Below are 20,424 nucleotides of genomic sequence, written 5' to 3'. Positions count from 1 at the left end.
TGTAGGCGTGTATTGATGAGGACAGTCATTAATAAGCTGTAACTTGGTGCTGGCCTTTTTCTTGTCAAGCTGGTATTTACCAAGTCACTACTGAAGTGAGAAGTGATCTTACAACACTCTAGTCATGGAGCAGCATGCTTTGATAGGGATGTAGAAGAGTGAGATTCTGAGAAAAGCATCTGCAAAAGACATCAGCTCTAATACTTTGAGTTCTGATCACAGTTGAAACTGAGATTCTTTGTTTTTCTCAGAAACTAAATACTGTTTATCAGCTGACTTGCAGCACCTTCTCTCCTATCTATTTTTAATAGATATAGATTATTAGTCTGTAATTAACTGTCAGTTAATTGCTGCTGACTTGTACAGGAATGGTTAAGATGCTTTGGAAAATAAAACGTAGAAAATCACCCTGAAGATGTGCCAAGCTCTGATGCTGACATATCCAAGCTAGCTTTAAAGTCAGTTAGGTGTGGCAGTAGAAGTGACTTGCATGGATTGGTTTACAATGCCAGTAGGTGCTTAGATCTTGTGGGCAAGTATGTTGATGACACCTCCACCATGCAGTTTGCCAAGTCAGGCATGGAAGCTTAACACTCAGGGACTAACTTGGCACACTGTATGCAACAGTAATCCCTGTCTTTGCTGTTACTGAACCTGTCCAGCTGCAGATATGGTGGGGTCGGTCCCAGGAGAATGGTGCCACCGTGCTGTCATTGCTAAATATATTGCCAGTACTGCTGCCTGGATGGCATATAGTGGCTCTGCCATTCATACTTGTCTTCTTCCCTTGTTTGCATTGTTGGAGCATCTGTTCTCATCTTCCAAATCTTGAGTGCACGTCTGCAAGCTGTTAAAAGTGAGCAAAAATCCAAATCTAGGATCATGCATCCTAACTGTGGCGTAATGGATTTTTTTATCCAGAATGCTCAGGCTTAGCATGTCTAAAAAATTAGGTTTTCTTATAGTTTTTTCTTAAGCTTGTCCCCTTTGAAAACTTCCATTCAGGAGGGGAATTTTTTGATTTACTTTGTTGCACTGGAAGTGATTCAGCTTTTCTACCAGACTGAAAATTGAACTGCCAGTTGTAGCAGTGGTAGCGTGGTCAGTAGTTAGCTTGTGCCCTAGGCCCTCTCTGTACAGACCAGGCATTTGAGTGGTTAAGTGACTCTTAAAATTTGTGATCCTTGTGTGAAAACTGTCCGAATTTGCCTGCCACTTCCACCACTGTTGGAGTGCCTCTTTAAATATCAGGGAGAAATGAGGAGGATGGGCAAAAGTAGTGAAGAAGAATGGTAGAACTGACAAAAACGTGTGGAGTAGAAACAGAAACAGCTGAATCAATTAGAGAACATTCCTTTCTGTAAAACAGTTTAAAGTTGGTATGCTAGCTTGATTATAGTTTACACCTTAACATTACCTAAATTATACAGGTGAGTACCTTTGTGAGAATATGGATATATAAATCTGTGTTTCTTTGTCAGCCTTCACTCAAAATTACATATGTTGAAATCTGTGTTCGTTTTTGAAAGTTTTACTCCATCTCTGTTCATTTTTAACAGCTCAATTACATGCCACCTGACCGGTCAGTGGATTTTGATTTTACTAAGAGAGGACTGCTGGTATTTGCTGACAAATCAGTTACTGCTGGAAATGTGTGTAAACAGAGCAGTTTACCGGAACCCAGAGCATCTACCTTCATTCCAAACCTGGGGGTTAATGAGTTCAATACAATCATCCAACAGATGGCAAAGGTAAGGCTCTTAGGTTCAGTCAACCAGGCTTTAATGTCAAATCATGCAAAATCTTGATTTGGAGTACTGTTTTGTTCTATATCCTGGAGTGTGATGCAACCTAAGCCAGTAACAGAGGTACCAAGGGCTCTTTTTTTCTTGTCCCCTGTGAAAGACAATGTCAACAATGGAAAGTATTTTCTTTGCCATTTTTTTATTTTCTACCCAGCACACCGATGTAGAAATGAAGTTTCAGTTGCCAGAACACTTTTTTTTTTGGTATTGGATGACACTTAATTGAAAATGGATGTTTTCTGCAGAAACTTGTTTTGATGGAAAGATTTTTTATCAAGTACATTTTGAATTGGAAATGTACCAGCTTTGTTGATATATGAACAGTGCAAATGATTAAAAGAGCTGGCATGTAATATTTTATTTAACTCTTCATTTAATATGTCTCAACTTTGCCAGACAGATGCTGATTTCATTAACATGATGTAGCATGTACCAGATGCTTATGGAAGTCGTACAGGTGCAGACATCTACCCATGTGCAATTGGCATTTATACCATGAGTGCATTGTTCTGTGTTACTTTGAGCCATTAATTTAATTGGTTAGTCGTGCCTTTCTATATTAAGTAACTGTTGCTAATTGACTACCTTAATGTAGCTGTAATATTTTCAGCATAACTCTTCTTGTTAGCATGTCATTAACTCATCTGATAAAAGATTTAACAGTAAAGGCTGCACATTATTTTGGATAAAACAGCTGTGATAGAAATGCTTGCTCTAAGTAACGCTTCCCAGTAAACAGCCCCAGAAATTATGTGTTTGAACTGAGAAGCAAGTAGTTGAAAAAGCAGAGTTTTGTTGTTGTTTTGATTTTATTTTTTTATTTTTTTATTTTTCTAATTTGCATTACATGTGAAGTTGCAGGAATGAGAAGGAAATTAATTTCTTTATTTAAAAGCTGCAATCTTTTGAGCGTGTACCTAAAAATCAGCATTAAAAGCTAAGGGAGCCAAAAGACAAGTAATTTAGTTTAACTGTGCAGCATTTCCAGAAACCCCAAATATATTGCTATAAACAGCACTTTGTTCATAGTTTTCATCCAGTTTGGAATTCATCTCATAATGTGAATGAAGTGTGAAAGCAGCTCTTAAATTCCCTGAGGTTTCAGAATCTCAGAGTGCTCACATATCCAATACTCTGCTATATTAAAAATAATAAATGGAGGAGCTTTTATACGAATAACATATTTAGTATTTTGCCTTTGTTTAGTCTTAGGAGGGGAATAATTCTCCTGGTGCATGAATTTTGAACTAGCTCATTCTATTGCATTAAAAATTAGTTAATCAGTTTTTTTCTGTTTTACTAGGGGAGACAAATAGAATCAATAAAGATTGAAAAGCCTTCTGTCGGAGGTCTCGGATTTAGTGTTGTTACCCTTAAAAATCACAACTCGGGAGAAGTTGGTATCTTTGTCAAAGAAGTTCAGCCAGGAAGCGTGGCTGGCAGGTGAGATCTTAATAATTGGAAAAATGGCAGCAATTCTGTAAAAAGAGAAGGCCTGATTTTTGCATTGGTGGCTGTCAATGTTAACGTGTTTGTTTGGGTTATCTGGTGCGATACTTTGGTGGTGGTATCTCGAGTTCTGGCTTTGCAGCTAAACAGACTCATGTTTTGAGGATCAGATTTTCAGATGAGTTTCAAATATCCATGCTGTTCACAAATGGAATTTCCAGAAAACATGACTCACTTAAGAGAATCTTGAGTGCTGATTGAAAAACAAAGGCAGCCTGGAAAAGAGTACGAGGAAAATAAAAACTAGTCTCTGGATTTTTATTCATTGTATTACTGAAAGATTTTTTTCCCCCTTGCTTCTTTATTTATGTGCCTATGACAATGCTCTATTTATAGTTGGGCTTACTGCACATTTCCTGTGTAAATTAAGATCCAGTCCTTCCAGCAGATCCCTGCACAGATGTCATCATAGAACCGAGGCTTCGGGCAGTTTTTTCTGTATTATCTGTGAGTTCTCACCCAAAAACAAAAGACAGAGCAATCCTTGAAAAACAAAATGACTGTAAAACCACAAGAGTTGGCATGAGACAAACGCAGTGCTTGGAATTATGTTTAAAGAAAATGTGTCTAGATTACAAGTCACTGGTGTCACTTTTTAAATAACACATGTCAGGAAGTGCCAATGCAGGATGACAAAGAGAGTGGGGAGAGGTTGGAATGATAATGGCTATGGGCCCACAGAGAACACACCAGAGAACACTTGCAAGAAAAGCATATTAGGCTCTTTCAAAGTGGAGACAGATGGACTGATCTGGATGTCAAAGGAGGGTGAATATCTCACTTTAGGATTTGATGACCTGCTGCTCACTTTCTTTGATGAGAGTCTGAAATATGGCGAATGCCTGAAGAAAGGCGTTTCAGGAAAACATCTTAAATGTGGCACGACAATAATGAACTTGAAATGCATTAGTTAAGATGTACAGCTATATTGTTTTGGAGGTTTCAGAAATCTCCCCAGCATGTTTCACGTTTTGGTTCTGAGATGAGATCTCCTGGAGCCTTTTTTGGATTCCTACAGAGCTTTGAAGGCAGTGTCTGTCTATGTAACAGTTTGGTCTCGTGCTCAGAATGAATATTTAACAAAGCAGAGAAGTGATGGTTTCTCTCTTGTCACAAATCGAAATTCATCACTCAGATAAATTAACTGTGAGATTTATATTATCTTAAGGTATAATGTAACTCGAACTGTCTACTGCCTGAAGAAAGTTTGATGTCTGAGTTTTGATAATATAATTTTTGAGTAAAATATAAATATGCAGCTTGACCATCTTTAGGATCAGACAATGATATGAAATAATATTGTAGCCTGAGCTGTGGATATAGATATAGATAGCTGTGGACTTAGATATAATGTCGTGTGATGCTAAGAGTAATGAAGAATAGTTCCTAGTTTGCTGTATAACTGCAACTTTTTTTTTGTCCTATAGTTTAACATCATCAAGAAAGTGAGGAGATTTAATTGAATTTTAATAGTCGAAGGAAAAAATTGACTAAACTTGCATACTGTGATAAAGTTAGGACAAACTTTGGGCAGTTCAGCACGATGTGTATTCATGTCATTTGTAAGTTGAAGTCAGTCTAATGAGTAGATTTTTTTAATGTAAACTTTGCATGGGAAGTCACTGTGCTGCATTTTGAGATTTCTTTTAATGTTTTTGTTAAGGGATCAAAGACTAAAGGAAAATGACCACATACTGGCCATTAATTGCACCCCATTGGATCAGAACATTTCTCATCAGCACGCTATTGCTCTCCTCCAGCAATCCACGGGATCTTTGCATCTGGTTGTTGCTAGGGAGCCAGTTCAAGGAAACAGCAGAGCTTCGCCTGTCTCACTGAGTGATACAAATCCACCTGGGACTGTAAGTTGCTGTAATACAGTCAAAATCAGATTTTGAACTATGCTGGATGCCTTTTTTTTTTTTTTTCTTTTTTTTTTTTTTTTGTAGTTTTAAGTGTTTTACATATAGGGTTTGGGGATTTTTTTTTTAATCATGTTTTGTCTGTAGGGACATTTGGTTTAGAGATCATGCAGTAAGTATAACGCTTCCATTGCAAAGCTGCATGAAGTTGTTACAAAATAGGTCCTGGGTTTTTATGTGTTAGAAGTTTTAGTAAATCAACATATTCCTAGCAGCAGGGGCTGTTCAGCATAGTCTGGATAAAGTGTTTTATAAGTATACCCAGCTGAAAAATGCTTGTACTCAGCAATTAAAGATGCTCTGATTACATCTTAAAAGACTGTAAACATAACCTATCGTGAGCGTATCAAGTGCTTGAAATACCAGAACCAGTGTAAACTTAAATTGCTCAAAACGAAATGCCTTGCCTTTGTGGGTTTCTGAAAAATCTGCTGAAGAACCTATCCATTCACTTTTTTTTTTATCTTCTTCTTTAATCTACAGATTTCATTCATTGTGAACCCTTTTGTTGTCTTGAACAAGGAGTGATTGTCACTCAGATCTAATAAGCTAAGGCTGAGCTTGCATCTGTGTTGAAGCCATATGGTCCAGGTGGCTTCATTGAATTTGGTTGAAGTGCACACCTAAATCCAGGGTTTGCAATATTGGAATCTTAATTTATTATGCTAGCAGGTTTTGATGAAAATCTGGTTAAGAGCAGTGTTTTTCCTTATTCTCAGTAATTATTTCCCTTATGATTATTACAGAGGTAGTGAAATCTGAAGGTTTTAGTGCGTAATCAATATTGTTTATTGCACTGAAAATTTTAAAGAATTAAACTTCAACTGCTTTTTCATTGAAAGATCTGCACTGAACAGACTAACAAAATAAAATACAAATATATATCTCTACAGGGGGTCTTTAAACTCCTTTTATGATATTTAACTGGCTTTGGCAAAGACTTTCAGTATGCTAATAAATCCTTTATTCACAGAAGACTTAAATCTGCCTACTTTGCTCCATTTTGGTTTCTATGAGATATTAATCTGACAGAAACACTGCCTGCGTTTGGGTTACTTAACAGCTTTGTTATTTTCAGATTGTCTTGTAGAACATAAGGTCATCGTACAGCGTAGCTTAGAAACATGCTTCCAATTCAGCATGGAAGAATTGATACTGCACTAATAATTCAGCATGTACTGTGTTGTTTGGAGTGTGTGAGTGACATAACAGATAGAAGAATTTGGGCAACGCTAAGTGAAAACTAGGCCAGTTCAAGCTTCTGGACTGTTTTTCTGCTTGCAGTATTCTTGATTTCTGAAACACTGGAAGGATAGTTTTCATTTTGGCTGAAAATCTTAGAATTACTTCTTCTTAGTCAAGCTTTTTCCTAGTATCCTGTTATGAAAGTAAAGGACAAAGTGTATGCTTAATAAGAGATGAGAAAATCCCACTGCATATTTATAAGGAAATGAATCCAATGGAAGAAAAATCCAAGAGATCTCCAGTAAGTGGCAAAGAAAGAAGAGGTGCTTTGATTTTTTTTTCTTGTTGCTGGTACAGGTGAAACTGAGAGACGTTAAAGATGGACTGAAATTAAAGTCTTCTCTTCTTATTAATTGCAGATTCGTTGGGGCCACGTTGAAAACGTTGAGCTGATTAACGATGGCTCGGGATTAGGCTTTGGAATTGTAGGAGGAAAGCTGAGTGGTGTAGTTGTAAGAACCATTGTTCCTGGAGGATTAGCAGATCGGGTAATTTGTTATATTATGTCACTTCTTATTTGATTGCAAAGTATAATTAACTGCTTTTGACAGCCTTAAAATAAACTAGTATGCTTAAACAAAAGGAAGCTGATAGCATCAAAGTCTGAATGCCAACATATACTTTGTAAATAAATATGTTGAAGATATGATTGAGGAAAAAGTCAGCACCTGATACAAATTAAGTTGTTTCTCAGATGTGCTTTGGCTCATACAACATTGTTGAACATGCAGAAATGCTAAGAAGTTGTCTGACCTTCTGGTAGTTTCAGCACTTCTGATACTTTCCACAAGACTTTCTGAAGTTTCTGATATCTTTTAAAGTTGTATAAGTTTGATTTGCAACTTTTGATTGCCAGTCTTGAAACATCCAGCACTGAGTGTTGCTACATTTCTGTAGCAGAACACATGCAAGATCTGGATTTCTAATGTGAATTTGGTCATGAAAAGTTGTTGCATTGAGAACTGGAGCCCATGTAGTCCATACAGTCAAGACCCAGTAGCATATAAAAGAATGTATGTTCTATTAAATTACTTCCTCTAGTATAGGATGGAAACAAAAAACTGGAGGTTCGGGGAGCTTTAATGGAAAATGCTGGCTCTTATTTGACTTACTTTCCTAAACCTGACATGTATATATGAGTATTTTTTAATTATTGTGTAGCACCTGTTTTGCTGTAAGGACTAAAGTGTCTTGGCTACAAATGAAGCATGTAAGTTAAGAACTCACCACATCATTCTCAGCTGAATGAGACATCATTAAGAACATGTGAAATAATGAGTGCATATATATATGTTAAAATTGGATGGATTTGTAAATGAGTTTGAGTTAGTCCTGGAAATAACTCCACTATGATTGCTGTATAAATCAGTGCACCTAAGATGGTAGGGCTGTGCTGATCAATACCAGCTGAGCATTTGGTGCTATGAATGCTTGCTTATACTAGGAGTGATGATGTGGGCCATGAATTATAATCATCACATGAAAAATGGTTTGTGTGTGTGCAAAGCCCTGTTACCTTCAGTGGAGTTACTTGCTTGAGTTGGAGCCGGTCGTGTGAAAAAAGAATTGCCAAGTTAGTACAGAAGCATTATTAGCAACTTTAAATTCTAACCCCTGTTCTATGCAGTTTATTCCAGGAAACTGCAGTATGTAACAGCCTATAAGATTATATATTTTGGGGTTGGAACTGTATGTCTTTGAGATCCCTTCCAACCCGAGCCATTTTATGATTCTAAAATGTTGTTGCCCTTCTTTTCCTAAATAAGAAAAGCAGCCATTTCCTTAGGAACAGTGGTATTCAACCTGTGCATATCTTAGTTTTGAAAAGCCTGATTTGCCATGGTTTACTGCTGTGGGAAAAACAGCACTTAATATTTTGAAAACATCCTTGAATTACTTTATATGTTACAATGATGGTCAGCCTGATTGTGTTCTGTCGTATTGGCTGTCATGAAAATTTCTGTAGGCAGTTTCAGCTTTTACATCCTGAAAAAAATTTTTTGCAATGTTATTTATGTTTGAAGGATGGGAGGCTGCGAACTGGAGATCACATCTTACAGATTGGAGGGACCAACGTGCAGGGAATGAGCAGTGAGCAAGTCGCCCAAGTGCTGAGAAACTGTGGGAACTCTGTTAGGATGGTTGTTGCGAGAGACCCGAAATGCGAAATTACAGAGAGTCCACCAGCTCCTGCGAGCTGGCCAGTCAGTGCACTGCCTCCATTTCAGAATGGAAATGTAAGTATCTGATGTCTGCTGATGGGTGTTTGTGGCTTGGGACCAGAAAGGAAGGGAACAGAGAGCATTTTTGACACCTGAAACGCTTCTCCTCAGTTTCCAGTTCTTATATTTATATACTTAAGTGATCGTTACTTTAGCTCCATCTTCTGTGATTTCCCCCTTGTTTTTAATGTTATTAATGCCCCTAATCTTGGGATCAAAATGACCACCTGTGTGGAATTTATTTCAAAGCATTCACTTAATTATCAAGGCCATGAATATTATCAATAAATGGTGCTTCTAGTTCTCCTGTTTCATGAATTACATTTTTTTGCTAATCAATCATTTGTAAGAGGATTTAAAACCTTGGTGTGAATTTCCCTAGTCTGAAAGCCAGAGTGCCATGGCCAGACCAGAATTATTCAGCACTATCATCTTTTTATGAAGCATAAGTGTGATGTTTTCATAGTCTACACTACTGTCTGTGATAGGAAATATATCTAAAAATTTTGAAACTTGTTTTAGCAAATCTTAACATGGTCATATCAAAGTCTCTTGTTTTTGAAGTCATTCTTTTCAGTTTTGAGTAATTAAAATCAACAAATGCTACACTAAGTGTACAGTAGGTCTTGAAACATAAACAAAGCTGTGCTTGTGCACCATCTGCTACTCCTGTGCTGCTTAGATTTAGGTGTAGAATCTCAGTAGCCTTTTCTCCCTTATCTAGTTTTCTGAATATGAGTGAAGTGAGTGAATTCTTTAAAGCCCCATCTTTAAAGGTCAGACTAGCAGTCGTGTTGTTAGAAACTCACCTTCTTGCTTACTGGGCAGTCACTGCAAAGGCAGACATCAGCTATGGGGAGAAGTGCGTACCTTGCATCTCTTTGGTGGGCTCCTGTGGCTGCAGCTCCTTTTATTGGAAGCATAGTAGGAATTTGGAGTGGCAGAGAAATGGAATGGGTAGCCTGCATACCTTAAGGCTGGAGTCTTAAATGCGGGCCTCTCTCATCAAATACTCTGTTCTTAAGAAAGTAATGACAGAAATTCATAATCAGAGGAGCTATGAAGAATTACTTTCTAGCTCTATCATATTTTCTGAGGCCTGTGCTATGTAAAAGCTTCGCCCAAGTTTTGTTTCCAGTACAAAATACTGTTCTTGTGTTCCTTGCCACAAAGAAGGACCTGTATGTACTAATTGATTGTTATCATTGTCAATGAAGCAACCTTTCTAAAGATTGGCTTTTGATATGGTTTTGCGGTTTGGAGTGTAGCATAAAAACAAGGAATAAGCTCAGGCACCTGCATGGTCACGCATAGCTGCATTTAAGAAGGCAACTGCTTCTGTTAGTACAAGTGTGTCTACCATGTGTATGTGTGATTGCCTTTCTTTAAGGACATCGAACCTACCTCTGCTTTGAAATCCCTTTTCTGTTGCTCCTCACTTCCTTAGCATCACTGTTTTCTGACAGGAATGTGTGATGTGATAAGCCTGCATATGTATCCCAGTTTTGTGACTTCTTAACTGTCCAGCAGAAACAGCTTGCACAAGTGGATTCGTGACACTTCTTATCAGGAAAGGCGAAGGCGTTTAAGATTTCTGTTGACTTTTGGGGTTTACTGGGAAGTCTGTTATTACCAAATGGCAGTGGAATCCAAGGGCCTTAAGCAGCCTAATGACAACTTTTGTTTTCAATGAAATATGAATATTATATGTCTGTCAAGTATGTGGGGAAATAGTGGCAAAGAATTTTGAAAGCAATTAATGACTTTGGGTGAGACATTGAGAAAATCCTGGACGTTTCACCTTTGCAAGTGTAAAACCTCCTAAAATAGGAAAATCGATATCACTGCTTGCTTATGAAGATCTTAACCTGCAATACACTATTGGTACTGAGAAACTGGCTTTTTTTTAACTGCCTTGTGCTTTATTTATAGGATAATACTGCTCTTTTTGAGACCCATGATGTTGAACTTATAAAAAAGAACGGGCAAAGCCTGGGGATAACAATTGTTGGATATGCTGGAGCATGCGATGTAGGTGAGTTCTATGAGATTTAGTCAAGTCCAGGACAGGAGCTTTTCAAATGCTCTTTATTCCCTGCACATCAAATGGAGAGCACTTCTTTGAAACAGTATAACCTACAAAATCTATGAAGACGATGTTTAAAGAACTTGCTACAAAGTGAAATTGAGCCATAGATTTTTTTAGAGTTGTAATTATCTTATTAAATGGCTCCCACTTGACTGCTGGACTGTGGATCTTACACCTTTGTGTTGTTACTGTGTTAAACTGTAACAGGGAGTTCCTGCTTATGCAGGCTGCCTACAGTATTCCTTGCTTTGCCTTGTGATACCTTTCACATTTCAGATGGAACGTTTTAAGAAGAGCTTAAAAAACAGAGAATTGCACGTCTCCAGTTTGCATCTGTTTTTGAATGACATCTTCAGTACGTCCAAAATAGCTCAGCGTGCACTTTCATTTATTTAATGCATTGTAGGTTTTAGAATAGACACGATCAATCGGATTAAATAGTCCATTTCTCTGCCAGGCAGGGGGTACAGAGATTCACAGATGAGTGTGATGTGTATGCCACTATCACAGGGTGATTTGTGACTCTTTGGTGGATGAGTGTTTCTGTACCTAAACTTAGGGAACAGCTAAAAATATCTTTGCTAAGATATTTTTTCCCCTTTTAAGACTGGATGACAGCTTTAATGTGAACTGTTGGTTTCACAAATGGTAGAATCTTCTCATAGCACTTGATAAAGTATGCTGGGAATGTGATGCAAGTAGGATTGCATTACTGCTTTCTTGATTGCCAGGGCATACTGTGGGCTTGCTGTTGAGGAATCTTAGGCTGGTGTGGTGGGTGCTGAGGATTGGGTCAGGGAGGCAAAAAGAAAAGGTGGGTTTGTAGTGGCAGCAGGGGAGATTGCTGAGCATGGAGAAGTTGTGTTGGACAGATATCAGAGGAACTTTAGTGTTGACAAAAAGATGGATGAAGTGCCAATATGGTTAAAGATCAGCTTTTTTTTTTTATATGGGGACTGTGGGGAGGTGGTGGAAGGGAGAAGTTACTATTTCAACTGGTGATTATACTATTGTGGATTTGTTAGTTGTGGGTTTTTTGTTGCTTTTTACTTTTTTTACTTTCCTACATCTAATTAGAAGTTAAAATTAATAATCAAACTTCAAACATGACAAAGGACAGCTTTTCTGATTACCATGTTTCCCTTTTTTTTTTTCTTTTTAAATCCTTTTTCATTAAGACTTAAAGGACTGAATTCTTTAGCTAGAAGAGGATGATTGAAGTCTTGATCAAAGTACTTAAGCACATACTTTACTTTTAGCTTGGGTAGTCCTGTTGAAATCAAATGCAGCATGGATTTATGTGATTGTGGTTTAAGGCCCATGAAATGAATGAATCCATGGAGGAGGTGGCCTTCTGTGAGCCACTTCTAAGAAAAAATATCAAAGTCAGCATATAGGTTGTGTGCTGCTTGTGCCACTGCTAGTTATTTCCTTCAGATGTCCTCAGTTACTCCATGTCGTGCTGTGTAAAGTGGTCATGTGCAAATGTTGGTTGTTTGCAGCATTGTAGCTGTGTGGGCAACTGCGCAAGAAATGCTGTAGTTAAAAAAGCTTAATAAGGGAATAAATCAGGTTATCTTAATGACTTGTTTCCCTTCCTCCCTTGTCACTGCCAGCAGAATCTTCAGGGATTTTTGTGAAAAACATAATACCTGGCAGCGCTGCTGACCACAATGGCCAAATTCACGTTCATGACAAAATTGTTGCTGTAAGTAAAATATTCTGCTTATGTACTGTAAACTGATGGTCCATTTCACGTCTCAGCATTGAAAGAACAACTTACTAGAGACTTTCTAAAATTAATTAAGCCTTCTCTGCTTTGTAAAGTAAGAATTTGTTTAGGTAGAATAGATGAAACATCTTAAAATGTTCCGTTTGAATTTTTACAGCAATGAGCTTTGGCTTTCTGTGGTTAAAATATTTTTTGTCGTTGTTCAAGTAAGTATTAAATGGTAGTTAACTATCAAAGAGGCAGGCATTTGGATTAAAATGTTTGAGTGGAGAATCTTGGCTTTTGGCCTAAAGTAAAGATGAGAAGCATTAGCTTCTATTGAATTCAACGGGATTTGAGGGTAGTTAAGATTTTGCAAGATGCGGCACACTTTATGATCTTAATTAGTGTGTAGAATACTGTGGATACAATCAAAATATTAATAGTCACAAGTTATATTTGAAAGCCCAGGATTTATCTGTAGAAGACTTGAAAGCTTTGAATAGGACTGATTTGAATAATGGCCGATATTGCATTCACAGAACAAGCAGGAATGAATCGCACGATCTCTTTATTTCCAGAAATAACATTTCTGATCTCAAAATGCTCTTTGCAGTCGTGTGCTGTACCAGGACCTTCCCAAGTCAGCTTCTCCTTTACGAAAGTGAAATTTTGATATCAACTTCAGCTTTTATCTGCTGTTTGCAGGTGAAGCCCCTATAGATGTGTGATGTAACAACGAGAGTATACAGTAATCTAACTGTAAATTGAAACATCTGAATTTGTTTATTAATTAAGCTGTTCAAAGTTGATTATACAGTTGTGTACAGAGGGCTGTGTGCAGTATGCTAGCAGTGATTCTTAACTGAAAAGATGTCTAGGTTGACTATTCTTGCTTCATCCGTGATGCTTTTCAAGTTGTTCTTTGCAAATTAAAAGAAAAAATCATAGGGAGAAATCAGTGCACATTAGAATAGCAATCTCCTGTTTTATTGTTGGCCCATGAACACAAGAGATACTACTGCTGTGTTTCCTTTTAAAATGCATTTAGAAAATTTTGTCCAATCAGTGAAATGTAACTGTTTTCATGAGACAGTTTTTGCAAAATCTTGGGTGAATAACCTTGTAACATCTGCACAAAATAATGTGGACAACCCTTAAAATGTACGGTACAGCATAAGAATGGGATGTGACAACTGCTATATGATGTGATTTAGGTTGATGGAGTTAATATACAGGATTTTACCAACCAAGAAGTGGTAGAGACGCTGCGTAACACCGGGCAGGTTGTACGCCTCACCTTGCTCAGGAGGAGGCCTTCGACTGGTTCTTCAGAAAGATGTTCAGATAAAGGTAAGACTTTTCTTTTCCCCTCCCTTTTTCAGTAACTGATTTATCTGCTGAATTTACAGTGACTTAATCTAACAATTAGAACTAAGTCCCACGTGATTCTAGGTTTGGTGAGGGCTTACTGTAGAAGGTGAAATACTCCTATGTAACGAAAACACAAACAGAAATGGCAGAAAAAGAAGTGTTGTTACTTCTTCATATGTTTTGCAGGATCTGTCTGATTTATTTTTTTCCCATCTATTTTCACAGTGCTGCCAAGTGTTCCAGCTTTAGCATCTTCTGGAGCTTTAGGGACTGAAACTAATGTGGACAGTAGGAATGAGGAAAACCAAAAACAAAAGGGTAATTTTCAAAATGAAACTAAGCAGATTCTGCATAAATCAGTTGGATAGAATGTCTCACAGTGTTTCTTCTAAGTCTTTGAAAAAGCCTTTAACCTAGTTTCAATACTGATTATCTGTCATGGACTGTGTGGTCTTCAGTCTTTGTTCCATAGGGCCTTTTATTCAAGTCCTTTTTGAAGTAAAGCACTACCTGTTAGATCGATCAACTCCTTCGCCCAACCTCATACCCCAGAAGTAACACTGTCCACAGACTTGCTGGCATGTTGGTAGATAACATCCATGGATGTTACAGCCCTTTCATGACTACAGAATGAATCCCATCAGCTCTGTACAGCTGAATTGCTCCAGCTCACTTGCTCTTCTTCCTATCCATGATCTTTCTCTGATGATGTGAGGTGTCCTGCCTGCAATCTTCTGACAGAATTTTTTCATCATCTCTGCTGTCAGGACCTTGAACCAAATCACTCAGTGAACAGCATGGAGATAGAGCATTCCTCTTCCTGCCAGAAGTCACAGTCAGTTTCTACCCTCTTGGGAGTTCACCTTTACTTGGCAGTCCAATCTTTCCTCAGTCATGTCCTCTTGTACTCGCAGGTCTTAAGCTCCCACCTCTGCAGAGCCTTGTCTACATATTTGTTAGTTCATGATGCCCATTTGTTTTGTCTTCTGGCCCTGCAGACACTTGATCAGAACTCACCTCCTGAGCTCCTTGATCTGGCCTCTGGTGGCCTGTGACCTGGGCTGCAGCAACTTTTCAGGAATTTGTAAATGAACAAGGCTTGCTGAAGTACCAGAGCTGACTGCAGCAGCAGAGATGGGGATTCATGTCTTGTGACATCTTCATTTGTAGGTCATTTTCCATGAGTAACTTCTGTCTCATCTGTGTACCAACTGCCTCCCTCCTGTTTGCTTGCCCTGCTTATTGTGCTCCTGATCACTGATATTTCCGGGAGTGCCAGAGAAGCAGGAAGCCTGGCATAAGTTACGTTGACCTCCTGTGAGATTCCTGACTTGGCAGTGAGCCTCTCATTGCTGCCTGCTATTTCCCAGACCCAACTCATTTATCTTGCAGTGCTAATATCATTGCATAGTGCTTCCTCCCATACTACTGCTGGAAACTAGAGTTGAGTCTCTGGCTTGCTTGTCCTGAGCGTACTAGATGGACTGGGAGGCTGTTGACTGCACACTAGTGTAGCTAGATGAGAATCTGGCAAAGGCATAATAAAACCTGATAACTGGAATTGAAAGCTGGATAGGAGTTGAAATTAGACATGCGTTTTTACCATTAAAGGCAGTTGGGCATAGAGACAGATCACAAAGGCATGGATTTCTTCGGGCTTGGTCTTTCCAGAAGGTATGCTTCAGTTCTCTGCTGATTTCTGGCCGTATCTACAGTAACTTCTGGGTGAAATTCTACAGATTGTGTTGAAGTCAGCATAAATTATCCTTATGCCTTGTAGTTTCTTAAATATGTAGATGCAATTGAGGAGTCTAAATTATGACTGTCAATGAATAACAATTTTGCTATGACTGTGGAAGATCTGTCAGTATTAAAGACAACCTGGAAATGAGAGGAATGTTAGCAGTTTCTATGCTCCATTCTGTTTTACTTTTCTGTCCAAGCCTTATAACCAGACATCCTTTGTTGTGACTTTTGCATGTTCCCAGAAATAGGAAGCCAAAACAGAGGTGATTGAGTAGCTATGGTTTAAGGTTATCAAATCATTGTTTTAGCTGCATGAGTGAAAAGTGTATATTGATCTGTATTTACACTGGTAGAAGAATTTAAGGACTTAGCAGTAGGATGCATTTAGGAGCTGCAGGACGTTTTTAGGCTCAGAAGAGCCAGGAGGACTTAGGCTCGCTGTGCCAGAGGCTGGAAGAATAATACACTGTTCTGTTTCAATTACCTAGTCCTTTCTTTGCTCTAAATCCTATTGAACTTTCTGTGCATAAGGTCTTCTGGTGAAGTGAACAATATCTCTGTAGTCAATTCCTGACTACTTGTGATTGGGTTATTTTGTGTCACAGGTGGCAGATGTCTACCCTGATACAAAGAGAACTTCCTGAGGAATTTGTTACCTGGCACCTAGTGCTGTGCTTGTACAGTACATCAATGCCAAGACCAGTTTGTGTGGGGAACCAAAATGGCTTTTACCAGTCTTGAAGTTACCAAACCCTTTGTCTCAAGATGCAATATTTACACCTGTCTTAGAGCCTTCTGTCCTGCTAAGAGGCAGCTTGGATCTAACTCTATTCTTGAGCCCTTTTCACTGCATACTCAGTTTCTTTGAGATGGATCCATTGCCTCTCCATAAATGCACCAAAGCTCCTAGTTTTTGTAGGTGTTTGTAACCAAATTTTATGTATGTGAGTGGCTCCCCCTCATTTCCAATGCTGTGCTAATCTCATGATCCCTTTCTTGGAGCACTATGGAGTATGGTGCAGATGTATCTGAGTGAGAAGAACCTTGATGCCTAGAATTCATACCTCCTGGCTAGACCCTTCCTGTTTGCTAGCAGAGACAGTATCATGGTGCATCAGGGAGCAAGTACACATGGAAGAATGGAAAAACCCATAGTACACAAGTTCCCCTTACCCTGGATAATGCAAATTGATGTGTTTGTTTGCACAGTGTGTCTTGAGATATCAAAATTTAATCAGTGCAGGTATTTTTTGTCTGAGTTGGATGTTGCCCTTGGTGTCATCTGGTTGTGCTGGTCCTTTTGGGACCTTCAGGAAAATGAAAGGGACGTGGTTTTATGATGGAGTACAGAATTGGTGGCCTTTAATACGCAAACATCATTGCTTGATTAAACTGATTTTTCATAGGGAAAAACCACATTAATTTACAGGGTTCTGCAAAACCTTTTTGCTATAAAATGTGTGTATCTTTGCTAAAAAGTTGAAATACTTAATTGCAAATTGTATTCATGCTGAAGTACGATGTCTAAGATTTCACCTCGGTGTCGTCGCCAGATTCCAAAGATAGGTGCTTATTTTGGACATGGTGATGGACACTTCATTATAATGGTGCTAAAGTAAATACTGCTAATTTGAGGCTCTGACTGTTCTCTGGAAATGCTTTTAGAAGTTTAATGCAAGAAGTATGTTTTCTAAATTATGTATTGCTTCCTTTTAAGCCCAGTTGCGTGAAATTCTTATTAAATTGTGTTTCCTGGAGAGGTATTAAATACTAATTCTGACCAGGCTAAGATGTGCTTAAACAATGCTGTTACAAATGCAACACGGTTTAGGATGCAGTGTGCACGAGGCCTGAAACTTTCTGCTAGCACACCAAGGGCAATTAACTTAACAGCTGCATCTGCAAGGCTGCAGGCTGGGCAGAACTGCTTTCTTCTACCTTGAAGCAGCACTCAGGATCTGAAGATGTGATGATGGTAGCCAGGAGCTTAAAGATGGCTGGAGAAAAACATCCAACAGTAAGGGGAGATGAAGTGTGTTAGTGAAATATACTAGGGCACAGGAGATGGAGGATGAAAGGAGTCCTTGTGTAGTGAGTTTATGAAATCCAGAGGAGATTGCAGGAAGAAAAGATTCCAGTTCAGAAGAAGCCAGCAATGTTGCCCCCAAAAATACGATTTTTACAGTACGTGTGATTGTTTCTTTTTTAATTGATGCTGCCTAGTGAGAAAGGAAAAACTGTGGTGAAGTGCAGGCAGAAGGACAGGAGTGTAATGATGTTGAAAGTTATTGCTAATAGAAGCTGTTCTGGGAAGCGTTTTCATTTCTGAAGCACATTCCAGAAGATGTAGTACATATCTCAGGTCATGAGAAGTCCAGCTGGGTGAGAAACTAAAAAGAAACCTTCTATTAACTATCACGTGGAAAAAGCTGTTTGGGGAGGAAAAGGAGCGTTTAGGTGAATTGAGCGACAGCGTTGGAACTAAATGTATCTAATCCAAACCTGCTCGTCCTGCTTTTCCACAGTTCTGAGGAAGTTACACACAGAGACTTCCAAGCGTGTGTGAAATAAAGAAAGGTTCAAACGTCACGTGGAGATGTGCGTCAGCACTCGTTCTGTACAGCCTATAGAGTTTTGGTAATGCTTTTAGGAATTGATGAAGAAATCTGTTTTCAGCCAATTTGAGCATAGTTTACAGTTGCTGAACTGAACTTTGAGCCTGATCCTAAGATTTATTGCTCCTGGTGAACCTTAAAATCCGTATCAGACTGCACAGGGCTTTGCAGATTCTGAAGTCATGCGTGTTCAAGCTTGGAAATAGTCAGAAAAGAAACTGCAGAATTTTTGTTTCTAAACGTTTATGCAAATAGGAGGAATAGGAAGGTGCACTGATGTTCTGTTTTTGCTACAGTTGGGAAGTAAATGATAGCGATCAGCCTGTGCTTGATAATACAGCTCATGAAGAAGACTTCTCCCTAGGAACTTCAATTAAATTCAGATGGAAGAAAAAGTCTCCAGACGTGTTCCAGAATTGCAGTACAAATTGTGTTCTCTTGTATAAAGATAATTTATTTCAAAGAGAGCTGTGGTCTGTACCTAAAAACAAAGAAAGAAACAAAAAAAACAGCACCCAAGTTTTCATGATCGGTGGAGTTTCTTTTGGTGACAGAAAACAGTCATCTGAATTGCTGGAATCCTTGAATATCTAAGTCAACTTGAGACTGTTGCTTAAAGGCGCACTGGATGTTCCCAAGTGAAACCTCAGTTCCTAGGCTGTAAGCAATGTAATTTCTCAGAGCACGCCAGACAGAATTTGCCTGTCTGATATGACAGAAAGCGATGGAGGGAATGCAGTTATGTTGTATAACTTAACTTTATATCTTTATTTTTAATTAGTGGAAAACTCAAAGTTCTAAGATGATGAATGAGGATTCTATTGCAAAGCTCACGTTTTATCTTTGCAATCTATGAAGGTGTTGAAAGCAAAGGCAGCTAGGCATCCCATGTGTCTTTGCTGTTCCTACTAGGTAGGTTCTGAGCTTCTTGGTGATGACTTCGAAATCTATCCCACTCCCCAAAGCGTTTTGCTTGCTCATTTGCGTGCACAATGTGAGGTTGTGATTTACATTCTAAGTTTCTGTGTGACACATGGGCAGTACTAAGTGGTCTGTGCCTTGTCTAGACATCTGACAAACTATTACAGTCATTCAGGGGGAAAAAAACAGTTTTCAGTAATTCAGACCCCAGTTGCTGCTGTTGTAGCTGCTAGATGGAATTTGTAGCTGTAGAGTTTGATTCCTACCAGTTAAACATTGCTTCAGCTTGGAACTTTATATGTGTGCTGAGCTTCTGGAGGAGGTCAAACGCAGGGCAGCCAGTCATTTTATGCTGTCTAGCTCTGTCAAATTGTCTTACATGACTGTAATACTGCCTTGGTTGCATAAGTAAGAAAGCTGAAAAGATATAAATGTCAAGATAGGCAAGTTCCCACGGAAGACTGGTTTAGAACTGGAGCTTATATTAAAGCTCATGTTACTTACTGGCCTAATTAAACTAGACAAGCCTTTGTACCTGCCAAATGTATAAATAAAGTGTACAACTGCATTGTGCTTACACAGCTCCATGATAACAGCAGTATCTTGTCAGGTGTTTTACTTCTTCAGGGGTTCATTTTGGTGGAAGATAATGGTCCCTTGGAGCAGCATGCATTTTTATAGCAACAAATTATGAAGTCATGTGAGATTTATTTTGCAGCCTGAAAGAATGATTTATTTACAGTACTATATGGTACAGAACTCACATCTCATCAATGCAAGCATCACCTCTTCTGCCACTCAGCTGAATAAATCACACTTTAGCACTAGCTGACGTTTTGCATTGTTTTCCTTAGAAAGTCATTTTTGATTTGCACTGCTTGATAGACTCAGCTTAATGCAATTTCTTTTTTTTTGCATATCTGATTATTTCCTCTAATCTTTTATTTACACTGAATTTTTACCAAAGTGTTTAGAAGCAAATGTATTTCTGAATGCAAGATGTAAATTTAATCCTGCCTTTTGTATTTAGGAAGAGACCCATTCCCTCCTGCATATGATCTAAAGTCCAAGTGGGAAAACCTGCTGGGCCCTGAATATGAAGTTATGGTATGTTACCTTTCAATAAACTACATTCATGTGTGTTATTTTTTAAAATTACAGCTTTGTGAGCTTATTACAGGCTGTTTATAGAACAGTTCAGCATTTGGAACAGATCAGTAACATCAAGTTTTGTTTCCATTAGCATCGGGGCTGAAATACAGAAA

At 38.5% G+C, this 20,424-nt stretch overlaps 1 protein-coding gene across 11 annotated transcripts in view; it reads left to right on the top strand.

The window, feature by feature from the left end:
• The window catches only part of PATJ (PATJ crumbs cell polarity complex component), a 143,090-nt gene that overhangs the window by 8,408 nt on the left and 114,258 nt on the right, over positions 1-20,424 (top strand). For 9 of the 11 annotated variants that reach the window (XM_048946051.1, XM_048946052.1, XM_048946050.1 and 6 more), the window contains exons 5-14: positions 1,560-1,751; positions 3,109-3,248; positions 4,978-5,176; positions 6,841-6,969; positions 8,506-8,718; positions 10,636-10,738; positions 12,409-12,500; positions 13,721-13,856; positions 14,103-14,195; positions 20,190-20,266. In XM_048946051.1, the coding sequence (XP_048802008.1) occupies positions 1,560-1,751; positions 3,109-3,248; positions 4,978-5,176; positions 6,841-6,969; positions 8,506-8,718; positions 10,636-10,738; positions 12,409-12,500; positions 13,721-13,856; positions 14,103-14,195; positions 20,190-20,266 (1,374 nt within the window). The remainder of the gene's footprint in view (positions 1-1,559; positions 1,752-3,108; positions 3,249-4,977; positions 5,177-6,840; positions 6,970-8,505; positions 8,719-10,635; positions 10,739-12,408; positions 12,501-13,720; positions 13,857-14,102; positions 14,196-20,189; positions 20,267-20,424) is intronic. The other 2 variants (XM_048946058.1, XM_048946059.1) reach the window with 2 other exon arrangements.

Source organism: Lagopus muta, chromosome 5, assembly GCF_023343835.1.
Source record: "Lagopus muta isolate bLagMut1 chromosome 5, bLagMut1 primary, whole genome shotgun sequence".
Taxonomy (NCBI): Eukaryota; Metazoa; Chordata; class Aves; order Galliformes; family Phasianidae; genus Lagopus; species Lagopus muta.
Note: the sequence above shows the minus strand (reverse complement) of the source record. Positions and strands in the feature narration are given on the sequence as shown.